Genomic DNA, 24,229 nt, shown 5'->3' with positions numbered 1-24,229 from the left:
TAATATTATCTAATGCCGTGAATACGACAGCATTCGATTTATAAGATTGGGCCAATGGAGTCGCGCCCCGTGAGCTCGGTTTTCCGCTCGGCCGCTACGGGCCGAGGAAGTCGGTCTTCGCCTGAGGGCAGGACGGAGGTCAGCGAGGGAGCGCAGGGTCAGTCAGGTATCGCCCAGTGCCGAGCGGATGCCGCTCCCTCCCCTCTCTTCCCCTCTTCTCCCCTCCCCACCTCGGTATAGATGGGGAAGGACCGAACTGCCAATGGCATGCGAGCGGTCAAGGACGCTCGCGCGGCAGCGACCCTGGCGGCCGGGTGCCGCAACTAGGATTTAGCCAAGTTACCGATTCGCCATCTGTGGGAGAGCCAAACAAGGGGAAATACTGTTTAGATATATACTGTACAAACACGCGCCGGCGCCTGCAGGAGCAGCGCTGGCGCTGGCTTTTTGACTAATACCGGGGTTACATGAGCGATCCGTTCCAAATACGCACTACGCTAATGCGCATCAGCTCCCCACAAACGGATCTACGGCACCGGTTACATGAGACTAATTCGTTTTATCTACGTCAAACGGATCTTGTTTGGCTCACCCGGGCTGACTCCTCGACGGCCGGTAATTCGCATCACAAACGGAATAGGATTAGCGTACAGTCATGGCGCAGTTGCGGCATTTACCGGGACGACTGAGCTAAATTTTAAATACTTATATCATTTGATAGGCTCAAAAACATTTAAAATTAACATGAAATCAAAAAATGAAAACAAAGTTTTCTTGTTTTAAGTCAGTGGGCACTGATTCGCCATGCAGCGACAGCAGGGTGGTCAGAAAAAATTATCTATCAAAATATTTCATTCATTTTATTTCACATGCAAAGACTAAACCAAAATACCAACATTTTTTGCTATTTTCTACGAGGCAGCCAATAAAAAAAAAATGCTTAGTATTTTGCATTTTGACGCTTCCAGTCAGCAAAGAATAGTTCTTGTGAAATACGGCCCGAATCGTGTGCCTCGGACGTTTCGGTTACATGAGCGATCCGTTCCAAATACGCACTACGCTAATTCGCATCAGCCTCCCCAAGAACGCATTCAGTGCACCGACTACATGAGCAAATTCGTATCAGTGACGTCAAACGGATCTAGTTTGGCTCTCGGCCCGATGCGCATTACAAACGGAATAGCATACAAATGTGGCGCACTTCCGTAGCAATAGAGGTGACTAAATTAAAATTTTATTATCTTATGTCTTTTTTGCATTTAATCTGCTCAAAACATTCTCAATTAACTTAACAAAAAAAAGTTGAACATAAAGTTGTCTTGCTTTGACTCATTGGGCAATTGCCTCTCTTGATTCGTCTGTAGTGCTGTCAGAAAAATGTTTCAACTGAAAGTACTTGGATATTTTCTTTTTGGTTTTCACTATATTTATTTTTGAAAACTTGACAAAATACCGACATATTTTTTTTATTATTATTTCAAAAGAAGCAAATGAAAAAATACCTATTATTTTGCATTTTAATGTTTCTTTTTGGGAAGAAATAGTTCCTGACTCCTGTAATACGTATCTTGGTCCTATTCGCTTCTAAGCCTCCTTTCCCAGCGGATTTTGTTCGGAACGCCGATTCGAATTAGCAGGTGGAATGTGGATACATGAGTCGGTAGTACGCTCCTGATTCGCATTAGCGGTGAATCCGATCGTGATACGTATTTGCTTTGCTCATGTAACCGCGGATCGGATCGCCGATTCGTACTAGCAGGTGGCTACATGAGTCGGTAATGCGTTCCTAATTCGAATTAGCGGCTAAATACGTATTTACTTTGCTCATGTAACCCCGATAATTGATAAAAGATCCATAGTCTAGACGGGACCGCACCAACAAGGTAATGTCGCTCAGTTCAGAAAGAGCGAAACGAATATCTGCCAAATTTCATCGAACATATTCACCGGTTTTCAAGATATTAGGGGAAGTTGGGGGAACGCCGAATACTTTTTTTCTGACGCCCGTAGCACGCAAGGTAGACAACATAAGCTATTCTTGTTGGCGTCATTCGAGAGGCCAGTCTTTTGCCTTTCAAACATACCAGGCGCATTTGATGAATTCGCATACCGTTAAGCGCACAAACTAAAAATATCAAAGAAGTGACTTTTTCGGCGTTGCCCCGGACTGCGGGGAAAGCCGAAAATGGGAGAAATGATCTACGGGGAATGCCGACATCGCTTGGTACACACTGGAAGTTATAATTGTGTGATATAATAAGAAAATGCCAGGTAAATAATTCCTTATAGGTAACAGGCCGTTGTGTCGGTTGAAAGTGTAATTTGTGTGACTAAAAATTCGCGTTGCTATTTTACAGCAGTAAAGTCCACGTAGTGTGCTTTAACGTGCGTAATTGCACGTTTTCGGCATTACCCCAGCCAGCCATACTTTCATTTGCAGGCCCATAACTTTTCAACGTGCCGTATAAATTTCAAATAGGCAGCACACTTATGCAAAGACATGCTGAAGATTACTTGACCGAATTGGCCAGACAAACGGTAGCATAATGAGTAAGAAATGCAGCTTCAAAGGCGCATGTAGTACTAGGAACGCGTACCTTGAAAACGCTCTTGGCGCCCTCACAGCCGAAGTATCCCGAATGACGACTCGTAACAAACATGCGATAATCGTAGTCACTTAAGCTTCAGAGCATCACTGACAGGTGGCACCCATGTCTTACGGTTTTCGAAATATCTCGAATTTCGGCTTTGCCCCAACTCCGGCATTGCCCCAACTTCCCCTACTTTTACTTTTGTTTACTTTTTAGGATCTCCGCTGTTCCTAGCGACTTTATGTGAAAGTGCGGCACTTGTGCATGGGCGGAGCCACCGTGGGGTACGTGTGGTCCCGTCTTTACCCCACAGTCAGTTGACTGTGGGGTACTGCATATACCCAGTACCCCACAGTCAGGAGCCCAGTCTGAACTTTTTTTCAAGACTTTTTTAGTAGTCGTGCAATGGCCCTCTAAATAGGTTCTAGCAGTGATCAAATAACTATTGCCGACAGAGGGCCAAGGCTAAAAAAATTAACAGGCGGCTGTTACAGGCCCCTACTGATCGGTAGGGCGCTTTAAACCTTCCAGGCGGTGGGAGGGGGGCATTTTTTTGCCCCCCCCCCTTTATTTTTTCGATATATCTCGAGAACCGCTGGGGCATTACGATAGATCGACCAAAGCCGTACACCCCATATTTTATTTTTTGCTTAAAATTGGTCTAATGGGTTGTGATGGGCGGGGAAGCCAGCTGTGCCAAGGATTTTTTTCTTCGAACAACGGTTTCCGAGATATAGCCTCAGGCAATTCCTGGAGGTCACGCTGCAACCCTATGTTTGGCGGCTTATAACTCAGAAACTATTGGTTTTCTATGGTAAAAACTTTATATGGTTCAACTCGCAATCAACCAACAAACGTTTTGGCTATCTCGGATTTTCGATTTTCGAAAATTTTGATCACGTGACATCTTGACCTTTTTTCGAAGAGTGACCTTGATATTTTCCCAACTGAAAGTCGCAATTATGTCTGATGACGATTAAAGCCTTATCAATTGTCATTCATATGCGCAAATAAAAAAAGTGGCTATCGCCCTGCGTTGACCTCAGGTCAGGTCATTTTTATGACCTGTCCATTATTATGAGCGGGAGCGACGCGAGATCTCGAGAATAAAGCAAGATAGGGACAAGCGGTAAACGGTACAGGATTCACACGGATAAGGTCTACAATTTTTACGAAGGTCATTTTCAGGTCAGGTCAAAGATGACGTCACAGGGGTAAAAAGGAAGTCAAAATAGTTTTGGCTATACCTTTTGATCTAATAAAGAAAGAGACGTGGAACAGGCACCATTGTGTTTGCTTTCGCCTAGCGCCAGTTCGTTTTGAATTTCGATACCAATGACCTGAGGTCAGGTCAATTTCTTGACCACCCCATTAAAAGTCAATTGGGGAAAAATCAGCTCCCTTGTTTTTACACTAAAACGCGTCGGAATTGCCTAATATACCATGAGTGACTTCATATACGACTAACTTTGACTACCTTGAGACCTTTTTTGCTCTTGGTCAACTGTCACGTTGCTCTTGGGTCATGTGACGTCATTAAAGGTCACCAATTTTTTTGGCTAATAACTCCTTACAGGTTTGAGATACAGCCGCGCGGATAGGCTCATTGTGTTCAGCTCGTCAAGGCCCATCGAATGATATATATGATGACCTTAAGGTCACGTGACCTAAGGTCAACTTTTGACCTTGACCTTTCGAGGTCAACATACACATGTTTCGATGCGGATCGACGAGAGGATCACGATGGTGCTATTAGTTTGTTCCTAGCTGGGATACTTTGAAAGTTATTCGAGAAAAACTTCATATATATGTAGTGCCGCCATTTAGACTTTCTTTTTACCCCTGTGACGTCATCTTTGACCTGACCTGAAAATGACCTGAGTAAAAATTGTAGACCTTATCCATGTGTACTTTGTGCCGTTTACCCCTTGTCGCTATCTTGCTTTGTTCTCGAGATCTCGCTGTCGCTCCCGCTCGTAATAATGGGAAGGTCATAAAAATGACCTGACCTGAGGTCAACGCAGGCCGAAAGCCAATTTTTTATTATCGCATATGAATGACAATTGATAAGGCTTTAATCGTCATCAGACAAAATTGCGACTTTCAGTTGGGATAATATCAAGGTCACTCTTCGAAAAAATGTCAAGATGTCACGTGATCAAAATTTTCAAAAATCGAAAATCCGAGATAGCCAAAACGTTTGTTGGTTGATTGCAAGTTGAACCATATAAAGTTTTTACTATAGAAAACCAATAGTTTCTGAGTTATAAGCCGCCAAACATAGGGTTGCAGTATGACCTCCAGGAACTGCCCGAGGCTATATCTCGGAAACCGTTGTTCGAAGAAAAAAATCCTTGCCACAGCTGGGTTCCCCGCCCATCACAACCCATTAGACCAATTTTAAGCAAAAAATAAAATATGAGGGTGTAAATTTTATTTATTTTTGGTCGATCTATCGTGGAATGCCCCCGCTGCGCCGATCGTCACCAAACTTTCAGTACCCTCCCAGGAGTAGCTAGCGCACATGGTGACCAAAATTTTTCCAAAGGCTATGATAGGTTGGCCGTTAATGACGTCAGAGTGACGTCATTTCTGCCATTTTCGACAAAAAAAAAGGTTTCGCGGGAAGAGCTGTCAGGCCTACAGCATTAGAGATGCAGAAAAATGTTTCAGACATAAAAGGTGTGGAATCAAGAGGGCTACAGAACTGCTGTTTCGGCTTTTCAAATTTTTTGAATTTTGACCCCCCCCCAAAAAAAATTGAATATAATAGCCAAAAAATCCAAAAAGTTTTTTGAATTTCGAAAAAACCGGAAAATATATGATAGGCCCTACCGCCTTCTATCTACAAACCAAATTTGAGATCGATACCTCTTTTTTTGGCCAAGTTATAGCGAAAAAAACTTCAAAATTGATGACGTCAAATTCTCCAACTCAATTTTTAGCCATTCTAGACCTCGTAGCGCAAAACAAAGACCACCATTAGACTCCCCGTGACGAGCTGCATCGAATCAATACCCATTTTATGCAAAAATATCAACTTTGAAATTTGACCTTTTTTGACCTGACCTTGACCTGACCTCCACCAAAGTGACCTAAACCGTACCTGATGGTCTTATAACCAACACCATTGAGTTGGAAATGAAAAACTGGCCATAAAACATGCATCGCATAACCTTAGTAAAGTTGCGCTCATGTGGTGACCCTTGATGACCTTTGGTGACCTGACCTGGTATGACCAGTGACCTCTAATAGCAACATATGTACTAGACAACTGACGTCTTATCGCTGATTTTCGACAAAATGCGTTTTACTCGGTGTTATAGCGCTTTCCCTAGAAGCCCCGTGAACGGTGAAACATTTTATCTTTGACCTGACCTGTGACGTCATCGGTGACCCCGAGGTCAATGAAATTTGGTTTCCTTCGACAAATTTGACAGGGCTATCGAACGCCGTTTGAATTTTCCGGATCCGTCCAGTATTTTCGGAGATACGGGGGGGGGCAAAAATTCCCCCCCCCCCCCACCGCGCGGAAGGTGGCTGGTAGGCCCACCGCCTGCCGGGTTAAAATCGGGTATCAATCTCTGCATCTTGTAACGGCACACACGCTCGTTTTTCCGCGACGCGCTAGCTCCACCAGGGGCGAAACAGCGAGGTGGTCGTTATTGCCCCCCCCCCCCCTCGGCCGGCGCGTATGTAGAAAACCAATAGGTCCGGCGAGTGATATACAGTATGCAGTGTACAGCTGTTGGCTGTATACAGTAGCATCCCGTAGTTAAAAAGTAGTAGGAACTCGTCCATATTCCGTAATATGAACAATAATTGGCAGGCTCGCAATCTATCAAAGCATCTTTATCCGGTGCGAGCGACTTTAGCGAGTGTCTTTAGAGCGAACGTCATTTGAGCGAACCATTTTCAGGGAATGGCAATTCAGCGATTATCAAGTTAAGCGATTATCAAATATAACGATTATCAATTTTAGCGAAAGCTATGTTTCAGCGATACCTATTTCGTCGACTACAATGTGAGCGACTGTCAGTTCAGCGAAACACTTCATCGTCCTATTACGGTGTATTTTTTTTTTTACTTTTGCCAGCGCATACGTATAATAGTAAAGTAACCTTGCGTACGAATGTTTTCGGAATTTCTCATGGTTATCCGGAACTGGATGGCGGATGTCACGTTCTAAGGTCAGATATTTAGTTCCAAATTTAAAACTACATTTCTCAAAAAATTTCAACGGTTCAATTTCACTCCCCTGCTCTTTGCCAATAATGGTGACCAAACATTTGTTCAGAGATTCATATCGCTTGCGCTGTTTTTCACGAAATTCCCCCGCTTGAATTTGGATCAGTTCCTATGTTGTAAAATTTGTTCTTGCCCCAAGCACCGTACAAATTTCCAGGTATTTGGGTGAGGTCCCTGAAACATAGACTGGATTCCCCTGTGCCATCTCTCGAGTTTATTATTGGTCCTTGGCATTCCTTCCGTCGTCCTATCTCTCACATTCCACATTTTCAATTCAAATTTTGCCCGCCTCCTTCCCCTCCCACCCCTTGTTGGTCGTCCGATGTATGTGTCTTCAAATGATGCGTAAAGAGGTGCAATCAAGGCCATCTATAGAAGGTACAGTCACTCCCCCGCCGACCAATCAGAGACAGATCCTGAGTGACGTCACCCCTGATGCTCGCAAGGGGTACTCCATTCCTTTCAACGTAAAAATGACTAACTTCATTTGAAGATTATTGATGGCACTCTACACATACCGCTCAGCCGTTGATGTCAATGGAAAGCCCAACTAATTTTCCAGCGACAAAAAAGAGCAGCAATATGCTAAGAAATGGCCGGTTTTGAAGATATAGACGATTCAAAAACCCTCTGCAGCAGCAGGAAAGCAACGTAAAAACGCATCGAGCTTATATTTTTACTATGGATAATTCATTTTTCAGTAAGTTTTTAGATATGGTATAGATTTGAGTTACAACTTTATTACAATATCTTCATTACTTGAAACTTTATTTCAAAATAATATTTTCAAAAATGGCAGCTGTTGGCCAGTAGCTTGGAAGCGATTGTGGCGCACCGCGCCACTAATTGTCCTGAGGCCCCCTTATGATGTCATCAAAAGTGGAGTGACATGGGCCTGGGTGCAATAATTTTCAAATTACTTTGTTCCCGAAATTCATCCAGCTGCTCAAAACTATTGACCACAAGCTGAGAAGGAAGAAATGCCGGAAAGCCAATGACTTAAAAGCAAATTTATATTTTGCCGCGTGCAGCTTGAAGCATGACACCTACCAAACGGGTATTCCAAGGGCAAGAATTTCCGAGAAGTAGCAAATGATTGACTTTTGTCGCGTTCGGTTTCGCTGTAACTGCATCGCTCAATTGGTCTCCCATTGACCACCATATACCTACTCGCTCAATCTGGTTTCGCTGATTTTGGTCCTCGCCAAAGTTGATAATCGCTGTGATTGAATTCGCGGACTTGACAATCGCTGAAAAGGTCAATCGCTTAAATTGATAATCGCTGAAAATGTTTCGCTAAAATGTCGTTCGCTGAAATGACGCTCGCTCAGGTGTCGCAGAACCATCTTTATCGTGACGAAAGGAAGGCATTTGAAATGGATCGTAAATTTGGCAAATAACGTTGGTTATCTATGTTGGTAGGTAATAGGTATGCAATACTGCATTGTTGTTTCTAGAACAACAAGTACCTAATTTGTTGCAGAAAGACGCGGATCGCTTGTAAAAGTGTCTCGTTTGGCGCGCGATGATTAATTCAAGAAAATGATTGCTTTGGACTGAAAAAGGCGAACTTTTGGTGTGATGCTGAACGAATAAGAATGATTTGCTTTTTTGTGTTTTTCATTCACCGTAAACATATTTGTATTAAATATATCGCGGAAATGTGTTATTAAACTTTTACGTTAAAACCGGCAAAAACAGTAGAGATGTTGAATAGGAGATGTTGAATAGAGCCAACATTTAATGGTCCTCCGGGCCGGATCATTTAACGTAACAGTACGAAAATAATGAAAGGGTGAGTGAAGCACAAGAACGCTTATCGCTGAAGACTAGGAGTGTGGCGGAGTCCACTCGCACGGCATCCTCAAGCAGAAGTGACGTGTGGAAAAGAGCACAGCTTTCCCAACTCAAGGCAGAGCAAGCGAAGAGGGCTGCAGTGGCTGCTATGAGAAACGCCGAGCGGGCTGCTGAAGCTCAATTGCAGCAAATAAGGGACCAGACCAACGCTGAAGCACAACGGGCCGCAGATCAAGCACAGCTAGACGCCCTGGAACTGAAGTTATTCGACCAGAGTGAAGCTCGTAGCACCTCAGTCAGATCAGTGAGAGAAAGGGAGCGTCGGTCAAGACTAAGATCTTCCGACAGCACGGAAGGGAAACGCGAGAAACTAGAGCTAGGACAAGAAGAGCCACAAAACAGAACAAAGGGCTGGATCGAAAGCCTACCAGTTGTGCATGGCTTAGGAAGGGAGTATCCAGCCCTCCCAAAGGTAGCCTTGGACAAATCCGACGGCTCACCACTTGAATGGCCCAGATGGAGCGCCCTATTCAAAACGCTAGTGCATGACAACCCGACGTTGACAGATACTGAACGCATGGTCCATCTGCAATCCTGTCTGACTGGTGACGCGCGCGATGCGGTTAAGGGACTACTTTGTAATGGAAGTCTGTACCATGAAGCGATGGACGAGCTGCAACTGCAGTTTGGTGACCAGAGCACAGTCGTAAGCGGCCTTTTGACGAGTGTGCTGCAGCTCCCGGTAGTACAACCAAACGATCTTAAAGCTCTGACTCACCTGTCACGAGCTCTGCATGCGGCTGTTAGTGTGCTGAATACGATGGGCTTTCAGGGTGATCTGACAGCAACTACGAACCTTCGTCAAGTCGTCTCGAAGTTGCCGACCTCCCTTGCTTGGCAGTGGGGCCAGAGGGAGATGGAGATGCTGCCAAGAGTGCCGACGCTGGTGGATTTGGACCTGTGGTTGAAGGATTTGGTGCTGGCTGGTCGCCGCGCCTTTCCAGGTCTGACCCAGCAAAGCCCGGCAGCGGTGGAACCGAAGCGGCATTCAAATAACAGGTCATTATCGCCCCGGGGGAGAGACCACAGGCGTCAGAATAACAACACCTGGCACACGACATTGAGCACTGTAGCCGAAATCGAGAATGTCTGCAAGGTGTGTGAGACGGGGGCTCACCAGGTAGGTGAATGCCCGACTTTATCGGCAATGACGTCAGAGGAGCGGCTACAGTGGGTGCGGGACAGCCGCCGCTGCTTTCGCTGTCTCAGTGACAAGCACTGGGTCAGGAAATGTCGAGAAAAACCAGTCTGCGGAGTGGCAGGATGCAAGGGAAGACATCACACTCTCCTTCACCGATCAGTGCCGGCCCCAGCTCATCCAGAACAGTCGGACAAAACAGCCACGGACCACCCAAGACACGTGATGACCACAGGCACTGACCGCCCGAAGCGAACCACGACCGTACTCCAGGTCGTCCCGATCAGGATACATGGCAAAAATGGATCATATCTTGACACTCATGCCATGTTGGACTCAGGCGCTGACACATCTCTTTGTGCAGAAAGCGTGGCCCGGATGCTGCAGATCACGGGACCCATGGACGAGTTACGGCTCAGTAATGTCGAATGCACAGGCGAGAGCAGACCATCCATGAGAATAAGGCTGCAAGTGTCACCGCTGACGTCAGACAGCGAAGCTGGGACGGTGACTATAACAGAAGCATTCACCGTGCCGACGTTGAACATCCGTCCGTCCACGGTGGACTGGAGCAAACGTGCTACCTGGAAACATCTGGCTGATATACAAGTGCCAAATACAAACCAGAAAAAGGTAGAACTGCTGCTCGGCGCCAATGTGCTAGAGGCTCTGGTACAAAAGGAAGTGAGGGTCGGGAAGCCAGGTCAGCCGGTAGCAGTCAGGACCCATTTCGGCTGGTGTTTGGCAGGCAACATCAGCAGTGTTCTGCCTGTGGCTGCAAGGGAAGTGATGCACATAGTCAGACATCGTTCTGAGGAGGAAGAGCTGACTGAACAGATTCAAGAATGGTGGAGCACAGAGGCTTTCGGCACCGCCTACAAGCGGGAACAGCCGCACTCGTGGGAAGATCGCCAGGCTGAAAACCAAATGAAGCAGACCACACAGTGGCGTGGAGACCGATATGAAACGGGCCTGCTATGGCGTTCGGAAGGAACTAAACTTCCCGACAACTACAACATGGCGTCACGGCGGCTAGAGACCACCGAAAGACTGCTGAAAAGGGCACCAGATAAAGCGAAGTCCTACCAAGAGACGATAGCTGAGTACGTCGCAAATGGATATGCTCGGAAGATCAGTGAAACTGGAACCCAGCCGGAAGGAGGTCAGATCTGGTACTTGCCACACCACGCAGTGACGAATCAAACTAAGCCCGGGAAGTTCCGGGTAGTGTTCGACGCGGCGGCAAAATGCTCCGGTGTGTCTCTGAATGAATGTCTCCTGACGGGCCCCGACCTGCTCAGAACCGTGCCTGGTGTGCTGATGCGCTTCCGTCAGCAGGCTGTCGCCGTAACCGCGGACATAGAGAAGATGTTCCTCCAGATCGGCGTCATAGAGCGAGATCAGTCAGTGCTGAGATTCCTGTGGAGGGATCTAGACTCCAGTCGGCCGCCTGATGTTTATCAGATGGACCGAGTCGTCTTCGGCGCACGATCATCGCCAGCTATGGCTAGCTATGTATTGAATCGCACGGCCGAAGATAAAGTCTCCAACACCCCAGTCGGAATGGTCGCAGCCAAAACCGTCAAAGAGAACTTCTACATGGATGACCTGGCAATGTCTGAAACGAGTGTCACAACGGCACTGGATACCGCCAAGGAAGTTCAAGCACTCGTCGCCAGGGGAGGATTTCGCCTCCGAAAGTTTCTCAGCAACAGTGCGCAGGTGCTGCAGGCTTTCCCAGCCGAAGAACGGATGTCAGGTGCAATTGACCTTAATTCAGCTCTGCCGGTGGAGAAGGTCCTTGGAGTAGCGTGGGACGCACAGCTAGACGAACTGTTCATCAGCACCCCGGCTATTATTTCAAAGAAGCCGACCAAGCGCGAAGTGCTTCGTGTCGTCGCATCGATTTTCGACCCACTTGGACTGGTGTCGCCGTTCACTCTTATCGCCAAACTGCTACTACAAGAACTGTGGGCGCACCACCAAGACTGGGACGCTGAAATTCCTGAAGACAGTCTCAGGAAGTGGACGGCATGGCTGGCCGACCTGCCGCGACTTGAAGACGTCAAAGTGCACCGCTGGTACGGAGCAAAGGAAAATGCAGTCATCAGACAGCTCCATGTCTTTTGTGACGCTTCGGCCAGCGCTTTCGGTGCCGTGGCATACATGCGACTGGTTTATCCAGATGGTCAGATTCACTGCGCCTTGATCATGAGCAGATGCAGAGTGGCGCCCCTGAAGAAGCTAACGATAGTGCGGTTGGAAACACAGGCAGCTGTACTGGCTGTACGTCTAGCTGCCAGTATTGAGGCAGAGCTGACCCTAGATGTGCAAGAGACCATCTACTGGAGTGACAGTCAAGTCGTCCTGAGCTACATCGGTAATGATAGCAAGAGGTTTCACACGTTCATAGCCAATCGTGTGGCTGAGATTCGAGACGCCTCCGAACCTTATCAGTGGCGACATGTACCCGGGGAACGCAACCCGGCGGACGACTGTTCACGTGGGGTGATGGCTGCCGATCTAACAAAGGAAAGCCGCTGGATCACAGGGCCAGACTTTCTCTGGAAGCCGGAGGAGCAATGGCCTGGCGACTGTGAGCGCTATCCATTGGACAGTAGCGACCCTGAGGCGAAAATCGTCCTGGCCTCTAGCGGTGTCATGGAAACACCACCAAGAATGCTGCCGGACGCTGTGAGATTTTCCAGCTGGAGCCGACTCCAGCGGACTACTGGATGGATTCTTCGGTTCTTGAACAACTATACTGCTTCTCATGCTCCAAACAGCGAGCTGAGTAAGCTAAGCGGACCGCTGTCCACGGAGGAGCTGCAACGCGCAGAAGCAACCGTCATTAAACAAGCGCAACAGTGCGGATTTGGTCAAGAAGTGGAGGCGCTAAAAGCAGGGAAAGCTGTGCCATCTGCCAGCCGTCTACAGCCGCTGACCCCTCAGCTGGACAAGAATGGCGTAATTCGTGTTGGTGGACGGCTGAGCAACGCACCGGTACCTGAGAGGGCGCGGCACCCGATCATCCTGCCACGAGACAACCGAGTGACAACGCTGATCATTCAAGCTGCACATCAACGTTTACTGCATGCTGGTGCAGATCAAGTACTGAATGAGCTGCAGCAAGAGTTTTGGATTCCTCGTGGACAAGCGCTGGTCAGGAAGGTGGTGCACGACTGTACCGTCTGTCGTCGCCGAAGAGCGTCACCGTGCCAACCGCAAATGGCAGATCTACCGGCGGCACGATTCGACATGCGTCACCCGTTCAGCTCAGTCGGGATCGACTATTTTGGACCGCTGCTGGTCAAAACCGGAAGAGGAAAAAAGGAGAAGCGATACTGTCTTCTCGTCACCTGCATGGCCTCGCGTGCAGTTCACATGGAGGTCTCTCAGTCACTGACGACGGACAGTTTCCTGCTGGCGTTCCACAGATTCACGGCGAGGAGGGGCCGGCCGGCAGAAGTGCTCTCCGACAACGGAACCAATCTACGAGCCGGAGAAAGGGAGCTGCGCAGGCTCTTACTGGCATGGAACCAGAATGCAATCGCTGATCGGCTGGCTCAAGACATGGTAAAGTGGCATTTCAATCCCCCCGCCAGCAGCGACATGGGTGGCGTCTGGGAGGCGATGATTGCCACCGTAAAGCGAGCACTGAGCGTAGTGCTTGGCAAGCTCTTAGTCACAGACGAAGTCCTGCGAACTGTCATCACTGAAGTAGAGGCGGTAGTGAACAGCCGTCCTCTGACATACGTCTCCACGGAGGTAGGCAGCTTGGAGGCGCTTACGCCAAATCATCTCCTTCTGGGAAGACCACTGATGCAGCTTCCACCTGATGTGACTGTGGACAACCCCTCTCACCATCGGATCTGGCGCCAGAGTCAGGCGCCCTCAGCCCAGTTCTGGAAGAGGTGGCTCCGTGAATACGTTCCAAATCTGGTCTACCGTAGAAAGTGGACGAGAGAAGACAGGAACCTGACGCCAGGAGACCTGATTCTTCTGGCAGAAGATGGCGTGCCTCGCGGACACTGGCCGCTTGGACGCGTGATTGAAGTGTTTCCTGGACGGGATGGTCGCGTCAGGTCAGCGCGGGTCCGTGTCAGGGGTGGAATCGTGCACCGTCCTGCCCGCAAGCTTTGCCTTCTAGAGGGGGCTAGCACCGAGTGAATGGAACCGCCCAGAACGTTTGTGAGGTGACCGCAGAGACCATCTGCCCTTCTGCCGAGGGGGGAGGATGTTGTTTCTAAAACAACAAGTACCTAATTGTTGCAGAAAGACGCGGATCGCTTGTAAAAGTGTCTCGTTTGGCGCGCGTGATTAATTCAAGAAAATTATTGCTTTGGACTGAAAAAGGCGAACTTTTGGTGTGATGCTGAACGAATAAGAATGATTTGCTTTTTTGTGTTTTTCATTCACCGTAAACATATTTGTATTAAATATATCGCGGAAATGTGTTATTAAACTTTTACGTTAAAACCGGCAAAAACAGTAGAGATGTTGAATAGAGCCAACATGCATTAAGTGTTTTTAGTCTTTTGGCGAGGCAAGCCGGTCCCGTTAGCTCAGTTGGAAGAGCGTTGAACTCCACGTGGTGAGTGAGAGCACGCGTTCCCGGTTATAACAGTCCGGGTGCGAAGCGCGACAGGCGCTTGACGTTTTTGGGCCTCCTGTTGCGGTTGGTGGCAGGCCGTAGCCAGGCGAAGTCAGTGAGGGGACCGGCTGTGCGCGGCTATGTGCGCACATTAAACTTTGGACTCTAAATTCTGCCATAGAACTGGAATTTGACGATCGGAGGGCAGAGGGCAGGGTCACTGCAACAAGCTTCGCTTAGCGGTGGCTCTGTCCTTGTGAATCCTCCCTATCAAAAGGTTCGGACTAAATTTATAAAAAGAAAAAAGAAAAGTTTCCAAGTTCTATCATCTTTCACTGTCGACTGTTAGACTGCTATAGCAAGTGCCTTTAAACCGCGCCGTGCTGATGGCCTGAACTTTCCGCCGAGTGCTGGGGGAAGGGAGCGTCGCCCCCTCCCCCCCCCCGTCTAACTTGGCTCCTGGGCAACGTAGCTTCGGTGATTTTTAATTTCAGGTCAAAAGTCAGGTCACCAGAGGTCATCAAAGGTCAAATTTAGTCCATTTCAATAATTTTGGAAACTGCCACCGGCTAACTCGGGAACCAATACTCAATAGAGCTACAGCGCCGCGGAAAAGCGCATTCGATAGCCCTTTTACAGACCTTTCTGAATAATGTTCTCAGATCTAATATCAGGTCAACGCAAGGGCGGATCCAGGGGGGCCAACGGGGCCATCCCCCCAAGACGGTCAAAGGGGGGCCATACTATCTTTTGCCCCCCCCCCCCCAAAGACATAAGTCAAGAAAACTAAAAAAAAATAAACATTCTCAAAGTTCCTATGCTGAAAAACTGGAATATTGCTTTGATGATTGAGTGACCTTCGGGCAAACGTGAAAAACTCTGCCAACCAGAGTACAAATGGCCTGTGCCGGCGAGGGTTAACATGTAGGAGAAATCGACATATCACATTGTTATTCGCATTCATAGGCACGTGTTCTGTATTGTGTACTGGTTGGTTTTAATTGCAAATTTGTTGGAAAATAAGATTGTCATTAGGCACTTTTTTAAAGAAAAGGGTATTTTCAACGTTTGCCTTGGCCAAATGTGTGATTCTTGTCAGAAAACTGAGGAATGATCATACCTAACAACACTGAGTATAATCAACTTCAGCTTGAGAGATTTCAGAAGCTTCTTAATAGCTGAAGCTTCTTCATAGTTCATTAACACTATTAACGTCTCATGCCTGAATGTATATGGATTTAAACCTCGCCCCCGTATTGGCGTTTTGTCAGCCGCGAACGTATAGGGGGGGGGGGGCGTTGCCCCCATTGCCGTTTGGCCGCTGATCGAGCTAGAGCTTCGCGAAAAAAAAACGAGCGTGCTGCCCGTGACGAGAGGAATACGATGAATTTAAGGTCCTAGGTCATTGGTTCATGGTTGACCTTCCAGGTCAGGTCAATGACCCAAAAGTCGGGAAAGTTGGGACCTGTTAAAGCGTCGTAAGTGTGGCTGAGCTTTTTCGGGGTGCTGATCACGAATATCGTATTAGTGTTGATCCCAGAAGCCACTAATACGATATTCTTGCATTGCATTGCAAATGCAAGATCTTCATGCATTTAGGCCAGGTCGGGTCAGGTCAACCAGTAGTGGTCCTGCCAGGTATTCGTAGTACGTGTCAACCGCATCTGACAGTTTCGTAACATGTTACGAAGGCACCAAACGTACTTCGTAAATGTTCAAATGGTTGCTGAATTCGAGTTCAGCTCCAAAAACTAGCCTAGAAACATGTAAAACTCGAAAAAGTGAACTGAGGTCCTCAAAGGTCAATGACCTGACCTGACATTCAGGTGACATTCACACCCATCCAAATGCATGGGACCAACATCATATCACATGTTTGAACGCTTGAAACCACGAAAAGACTGCAAACGCGCGGCTAATGCGAGCCAACATACGCCAAATCGCGATCCCGGCCAAACATGGTCTCGAGAAATAGGTCACAGGTCAAAGGTAACTTGGGTCAGGGTAATTAAAGTTTTAGGGTAGATGCAAAATTGATTAACTAGAGGGTACTGAAAGTTTAGTTTCGTCGCGATTAGCCGTTTTTACGCGAGTTATTCGCGAAAAACCGAGGGGGTCGGGGTCTGTTCGACCCCTCTCCCCTATACGGGCGAGGATTAACAGAGGAAGACACTAATTCCCCTTAGCTGTACTTGTTTTTGAAGTGTTTCAAGCGTCATTTTGAGAAGGTGCTTTATTCAGTTAGGGGTGCATGTGCACCCCTAAAACCCCTAATGCTCCACCATATGTCACTAACTAAACCCACTATTTGATGTTATTGTTACGCTGTGCTATCTGTTATTGTGTTACGCTGTGTTATTTGCTGTTATCTTGCGTTGTTATTTTCTGTTACATTCTGTGTCGCATTATTAAGCGTGCTCGCCGGCCGGCCTCGCAGAGCCGGGACGGCCCGGGACGGGTCGCGGCGCTCGCGGCCCGGGGCGGGTCGCGGCGCATGCGCGGTCGGCGCGCCGCCGGCCCGCGGCCGGCGCCTATATAAGAGGCCGACCGAGTGACCTGAGTCACCTTTCCATGCTTCTATCCTCAGGATACTGAAATCCTTCTCCTCCACGCCGCAACCCCCCTCCGGGCTGGACAGGCAACTTTATCTCATGCGGGCTGCTCCCTTGGAGCGGCACCGCTGCTCCCGAGGGAGCGCACCCCGTAGCCGGGTGCAGTGAGTGCCTTGGGGCTGGGTGGCCTGTCCTCTGGACGGGCTCAGCCCCGGCGACTCACTAGGGTGCCTGCCCAGACCAATGTCTCCCCCTAATTCCTATCATCCTTCCGGCTCTGCAATGGTCTTGTCAGACCGAAAGGGCCTAACCCAACAAAACATTTAAAAAAAAATCAATGACCTGAGTCAGTTCAGGGTTCTTGCGCCCTAGCTGCACACCTCTCCTGGAGACTGGTCGGTGATCACGATACTGCCAGCCTTCTGTCCCATGCCCACTCCCATAGCCCGGTCGGACTTAGGAAATAGTAGGGGATGTTTCCAGGTTATATTCTGATTGTCTAATTGAGGGTGTTCAACCAACATTGTAATGTACATGTAAAATACATTGTAATTTAACGTACTGCCTATTATTAAAGCACTGACGTACGTAACATTTGGTGTCAGAAGTTTCTTTACCTTTCGCTGCCGGGCTCATAGCCATGACTGACGGGGGACCAGTGACCCGTTCCCAGTCCGCCCGGTTACCCACCCCCCTTCCATCGGGGGCTGGCCCCACCAAGGAGGAAGATATGCTCGACGGTGGTGCTGTTCTTCTGTCCGGCCGGGAGGAGTCCCTCCCTTCTGCCTCACGTAGCGGTACAGGTGAGCGGGTGGGTCCAAGTGAGCAGGCGGTTCCGGGAGAGCAGGCGGGTCCAGTCGATAATGCGACTGTTTTGGACGCCGTTCAGTCCCTGGGGAAAGCTTTGACGGACTATTCATTGCGGGTTGACATAATCGAGGAGCAGATGCATCAACTACGTTGTTCGGTCAACGCGCCAGTAGCAGGAGTTGTTGTGACTTCCCCTGGTGCGGTTGGTTCGACGCCGGGCGATCCGTCTCGGCTCACCTGTCGGGCTGATCCCGGACGGTCGGCGGCCGGGGATCGTCCGCACCCCGCCTGTCCTGGCCGCGCCTGTCCTGACACGGTCGGGGACATCCGTCGGTTTGCCAAGCCGGGCGAATTTGACGGTTCAGGCTCCTGGGAGTCCTTTATAGCTCAGTTCAACGTCATTGCATCAGCACAGCATTGGAGTGTGTCCGAGCGGCTCGCACTACTTGTAGCCTCGCTGAAGGGCTCAGCTCTCGAGCTGTTCGCCCGCCTTCCTGAGCATCAGCGAACTGATTTCACACACCTGAGTAAGGCTCTGGAGGACCGGTTTGGTGTGGCACACCAGGAACCATGGTTTCGTTCCCAGTTGCGCCGGCGGAGGCGGGAGGCGGGTGAAACTCTGCCACACCTGGCGCAGGAGATTGAAAGGATGGTTTCGTTAGCTTATCCTTCAGCATCGGTCGATTTGAGAGATTCACTGACTTGCGACCACTTCCTGGATGCCTTGGGCGACGCCGAACTGCATATCGCGGTTAGACAGAGCCGCCCATCTACATTGCCTCAGGCACTGGCTAGTGCTGTGGAGATTGAATCTGTCCGCCGAGCAGCCGGCCTGACTTCTCTTCCTGCGGTCTCAGGTGCTCTTATTCGACAGAGCCACACTCCTCAAGGACAGGCTGATTCCGATGAGCGGGCAGACCAGGCTGAACCGCCAACAAAACAAATGTTCAGCGAGATTCTGCGCGCTCTTCACGTTCTCCAAAAGTCTTTGAGGGAATCGGCTCGGTCTGCGAATACCGGCCGGTCCTCGGCCGCAGGGCGACAGCCGACCGGGGCATGCTGGGAGTGCGGGATGGTTGGGCATTTCCGCCGCCAGTGCCCTCGCACACGGAACCAGACTAGTGCTGGACCCACAGCAGGGCAGGGAAACGAACAGTGACCGACCGTGTGGGAAAACTGTCGGTCGATAAATCCACTTCCCCACCAGTTGCAAAAATTCGAAGTTCTGGGAGCCCTGATAGCATTCAAATTGTTGGAACTCTCAATGGCAGGAGCACTTCGTTTGTTCTGGACTCGGGAGCCAATCGCACACTCATCCGTGCAAACTTGCTCCCCGATGTCTCCTTGCCCCAGGTCCCAGGTGGCCTGTCTGACGTCACCGGTCGTCGGAGTCCCTTATACGGACCAACCGAGGTGTTCCTGGAGATTGGCAGCGAGCGTATCCAGCAGACAGTGTTCGTGGCTGATGATCTAAGCGATGACGTCATATTGGGACTGGATTTTCTGAAACAAAACAACTGCATACAGGATTTCGAAAGAGGATCCATTCGAATTGGCACTGAAAACATTGCCTTCTCTGAGGAGTCTGGAGCAGGTGGCGGGAATCGTTTTCCCCCAAGGGCTCTCAGAGTACGAGTTTTGACACCCGTCACGGTACACCCTGGCACGGAGAGGCTTGTCCACTGTAAACCGGTGGGACAGAAGTTTGATTCCCTTGGTATCGTGGAACCGGGGGCACTTAATCGCGCAGGGCTCGTAGTGGGCCGGAGCGTTGTTGACCCGCATGCGAGATCTGTCCGGATACTGGTGGCCAACGTGACGGACAAGCCTATCAGGATTCGTGCTGGTACGACCATGGGAACGTGTGAACCGGTGGAACTGATCCCTGATACTCAGGAAATCCAATGTGAAGATCGGAACAGGGGTGGCAGAGACGACGAGACGGTGACGGGGGTCAAAGCCCTTCCCGCCCATCTGGCTCGACTGCTAGATGAATCCTCACGAGACTTAACACCCGAGCAGTGTGAGCGAGTTGGAAATCTTCTGTCCAACTACGCCGACGTTTTCTCAGCGAATGACCAGGATCTCGGTAGAACCTCACTGATCGAACACCGAATCGATACCGGGGATAGTCGCCCAGTCAAAGTCCCCCCTAGGCGTGTCCCTATCCATAAACGTCAAGAGGTGGAAGACACAGTGAAGCAGTTGAGTGAGCAGGGTTTGATCGAGCCTTCGTCCAGTCCATGGTCCTCCGCTCTTGTGCTGGTTAGAAAAAAAGATGGTTCGCTGCGCTGCTGTGTGGATTATCGTCGACTGAACGCCGTCACCATCAAAGACTCATATCCTCTCCCGCGGATAGATGATACATTGGATGCCCTCTCGGGATCCAACTGGTTCTCTACACTGGATCTTAAATCCGGTTACCATCAAGTGGCTCTGGCGGAAGAAGACAAACCAAAAACAGCATTCAGCTCAGGAAACAACCTGTGGCAGTGGCGGGTCTTGCCGTTCGGGGTATGCAATGGACCAGCCACTTTCGAACGACTGATGGACTCTGTTCTGGCAGGCATGCATTGGCAATCCCTTCTCGTGTACCTAGATGACATAATTGTCTTTGGCCAAACTTTCGAGGAAGAGCTTCAGCGTCTAGAGGACGTATTCTGTCGCATGAGGTCCGCTAATCTCAAACTGAACCCGAAGAAATGCCTGATGTTCAGATCAGAGGTGAAATTTTTGGGGCACGTAGTGTCCCGCACTGGTGTACGGACCGATCCTGAGAAAACAGCGTCAGTGGCTGAGTGGCCAGTTCCCTCCAATGTGAGGGAGCTTCGTAGTTTCCTGGGTCTCGCCACCTACTACCGCCGGTTTGTGAGAGGGTTTGCTGCCATAGCTGCTCCACTGTATGCTCTCACCAAGGAAGGCGCTATCTACAAATGGACCCGAGACTGCCAGGATTCATTCGACATGCTGAAGTCATCTCTTCAACACGCGCCTGTTCTGCAGTACCCCGACACCAAACAACCATTTATTCTTGACACAGATGCCAGTTCTACAGGAATCGGCGCCGTCTTGTCGCAGGTTCGCGATGGTGTTGAGCATGTTGTGGCTTTCTTCAGCCGAGCGCTGACTGCCCCAGAAAAGAACTATTGTGTGACCCGCAGGGAACTTTTGGCGGTAGTGGATGCCGTCAGGCATTTTCACACATACCTGTATGGATCCAGATTCACCATCAGGTCAGACCACTCCGCTCTACAGTGGTTACAAAACTTGAAGGACCCGGAAGGGCAGCTCGCAAGATGGCTTGCGCGACTTGGTCAATACGATTACCAGGTTCGGCACCGACCAGGTCAACAGCACGGGAATGCAGATGCTCTGAGCAGACGCCCATGTGGTGGAGACTGCCGCCATTGTTCCCGCCGCGAGGCAGCCTCGGGAAACACGTGTCGCGTGACTAAAATCACGTCCTTTGCTTCTGGTGACCGTGAGCAGGATATTCGTTCATCTCAAAGGTCGGACACTGAGCTCGCGCCATTGATACTTCTGCTTGAACGCAATAGTATTGGTAAACCAGATTGGAATCAGGTCGCCTCGACGAGTCGCATTACCAAAATGTACTGGGCTCAGTGGGAACAACTTCGGGTACATGACGGGATACTTCAAAGGAGATGGGAGTCCCACAATGGCGTGGAAGTGAAATGGCTGAATGTAATTCCGCAGAGCCTGAGGATGTCAATGCTCGCTGAGGCACACGGTTCGGTCGCCTCTGGACATTTCGGTGTCAAACGAACACTACAAAGACTTCGCAGCTGTGCCTACTGGGTGCAGATGAGACAAGACACACAGGAGTGGTGCCGTGTGTGTGAGGTCTGCACCGCGAAAAAGGGTCCGCAGCGTACGCCACGTGCTCCCCTGCAGATTGTGTCTGTAGGGGCTCCCATGGAACGAGTGGCGGTAGATGTCGCGGGACCTTTCCCAGTATCCTCCTCCGGGAACCGCTACATTGTAGTCGCCATCGATTACTTCTCCAAGTGGCCAGAAGCGTTCCCAGTGCCAAATCAGGAAGCAGCTACCGTGGCACGAGTGCTGGTGGATGGGTTCTTCTGCAGGTTCGGTATGCCAGAAGAACTTCATTCGGATCAGGGGCGCAACTTCGAGAGCTCTCTGTTTCGCGAGTGCTGCCAGCTCCTGGGCATACGTAAGACAAGAACCACACCACTTCATCCTGAATCCGACGGCATGGTGGAACGTTTTAATCGCACTCTGGTGCAAGAAGTAGCCAAACGATGTCGTCACGGGCAAAGCGACTGGGACTTATACATACCCTCCATTCTCATGGCCTATCGCTCCGCTGAGCACGAGGCGACCGGATATACTCCTGCCCAGTTGATGATTGGCCGCGAGCTTCGTCTGCCTCTGGACCTGCTGTTCGAAAGACCGCCAGATGCCCAGCACACCCCCACTACAACAGAGTACGTGCGAGTCCAGCGTGACCGAATGCGTATCGTTAGAGCTCAAACGGAGGACAGCCTCAAGGTGGCAGCGGGTACTATGAAGCGGAGAGCGGATCTGAAAGCTTCCTCCCTGGATCCTCTCCAGGAAAATGATGAGGTATGGTTGTACAACCCCAAAAGAAAGAAAGGCCAAAGTCCAAAGCTATCGTCGCCGTGGGAAGGTCCGTACCGAATCGTGAAGAGGTTATCAGCAGTCACATACCGTATTAGGAAAAACAGGCATGCTGCTTGCAAAGTCGTACATTTTAACCGCTTGTGGAGAATCGGGGGACCTTCAAAATTCAGCTGGGCTGGGGGTCTGGGGAGTTCTGGTGCATCTGACGAGACTATTCCTCCTGATGACTCACCGGGACAATCTGGGATCATTCCTAACCGTAGTCGGGCACAGAGGGATGCTGGGATCATTCCCAACCATGCGGATGCGACTCCTCGTCCCGGACGTTTCAGATCGCCGCCGGGGGGCCGCGCGGGTGAGACCACCCCTCCTGATGGGACCCAAAGTCAGTCTGGGATCATTCCTAACCGTGCCCGGGTCCCGGGGCATGCTGGGACTATTCCCGACCTTGCGGCTGTGACTTCTCGTCCCAGACGTTCCCAACGTGACCGCAGACCTCCATCCTATCTTGGATACAACTAACACCTTCTTGAGATGTGTGAATTGTCTCTATAATGTATTCTTCTGTTCTCAGTGAGTAAGCATGGCCGACTCTTTGGAGGTGGAGGACGTCGAGGCTGCAGCGTGGTACCGGCGGCAGGCCGAGGAGGCTGGATCCATCTCGCACTGGCCTGATGATGCCGACCCTGAGTGCCCGGATGCGGAGGACGCTGGCGTGGAGGTTGGAGTTTTCTCGTCCTCGTCCGGGGATCTGAACCCTGGCGGGGCGGGGCGGACCGGGGATGCGGCGGCCGCGGCTGAAGAGGTTGAGTACGTCATGTCCTCGTCCTCGTCCGGGGATCTGAACCTCGGCGGGGCGGGGCGGGTTCCCCTCCGTATGCGGCCAGCTCCTCCTGGCCGGCTGCATCTCCTCCTCGGTTGCTCTATCGCCCGCGACGCCGGTCTCGGGACGCGTGACGAGGATGACATGATCTTAAACCTCGCTGTCGGGGGGAACACCTGGCAGAGGGCCGCACTGCGGTTGCACTCCGACCTCCAGGCCTGGAGGAAGGCGGCCACTGCCTTCGGCCTCGATCCAGGTACCATTGTCCTCTGGTTCAGTGGCAATGAGGCATACGACCGCCGGACAGGGGCCAACCTCTTGGTGGACGCTCCGCGGGGCCCTCTGGAGGCGGTCATCCGGGGAGTTCTCTACGCCGTCCGAGCCGTCGCGCCCACTGTCGTCCTGGGGCCACTGCCACGGTTCTGGGTGGACAGGATGCTGCCGTGGGAGCACACCGCTGCATACCGGCTAGACCGCAAGGTGAAGGAGTCTGCGGCGGAGGGCGAGTTCGTTTCACTTGGCAAGAGCTTCACCACCAAGATGAGCAAACGGCACGTCGTCCTGGACAAGGCGCGGGCGTGGTTCCGCCGGGACGGCGTGCACCTGACCCGGGAGGGCTACTGTAAGGTAGCTGCGGTCGACACCTTCCCAACCTGGCTGCGCATGGACGCATGGGACGCATAGATGAGGCGCCTCTGGGTGTATACAGATGTGGAAATGCGGGGACGCATGGTTGAAGTTTTTTTTACGGGTGCTCTCGAAGCGTTTTTTTTTCTGTGTCTCGCGCTACCACGCGCTAACTGAGCAGACTTCAATGAAGATTTCGGGTCGAAATTTTCATGAGGGAGGGGGATAGTGTTACGCTGTGCTATCTGTTATTGTGTTACGCTGTGTTATTTGCTGTTATCTTGCGTTGTTATTTTCTGTTACATTCTGTGTCGCATTATTAAGCGTGCTCGCCGGCCGGCCTCGCAGAGCCGGGACGGCCCG

General features: G+C 50.4%; 2 protein-coding genes across 2 annotated transcripts in view; one reads left to right on the top strand and one right to left on the bottom strand.

Annotated features, from left to right (window-relative positions):
• LOC122393704 (solute carrier family 12 member 9-like) overlaps window positions 1-24,229 on the bottom strand; it is a 332,365-nt gene that overhangs the window by 297,557 nt on the left and 10,579 nt on the right. The window lies entirely within an intron of this gene.
• On the top strand, window positions 10,213-14,004 carry LOC122393710. Its single transcript, XM_043389956.1, has one exon. The coding sequence runs from the start codon at window positions 10,213-10,215 to the stop codon at window positions 14,002-14,004; it is 3,792 nt and encodes a 1,263-aa protein (XP_043245891.1).

This window comes from Amphibalanus amphitrite, unplaced genomic scaffold (assembly GCF_019059575.1).
Source record: "Amphibalanus amphitrite isolate SeventyFive unplaced genomic scaffold, NRLGWU_Aamphi_draft 000549F_arrow, whole genome shotgun sequence".
NCBI lineage: Eukaryota > Metazoa > Arthropoda > Thecostraca > Balanomorpha > Balanidae > Amphibalanus > Amphibalanus amphitrite.
The sequence above is the reverse complement of the archived record's forward strand: the minus strand, read 5'-3'. Positions and strand labels throughout refer to the sequence as shown.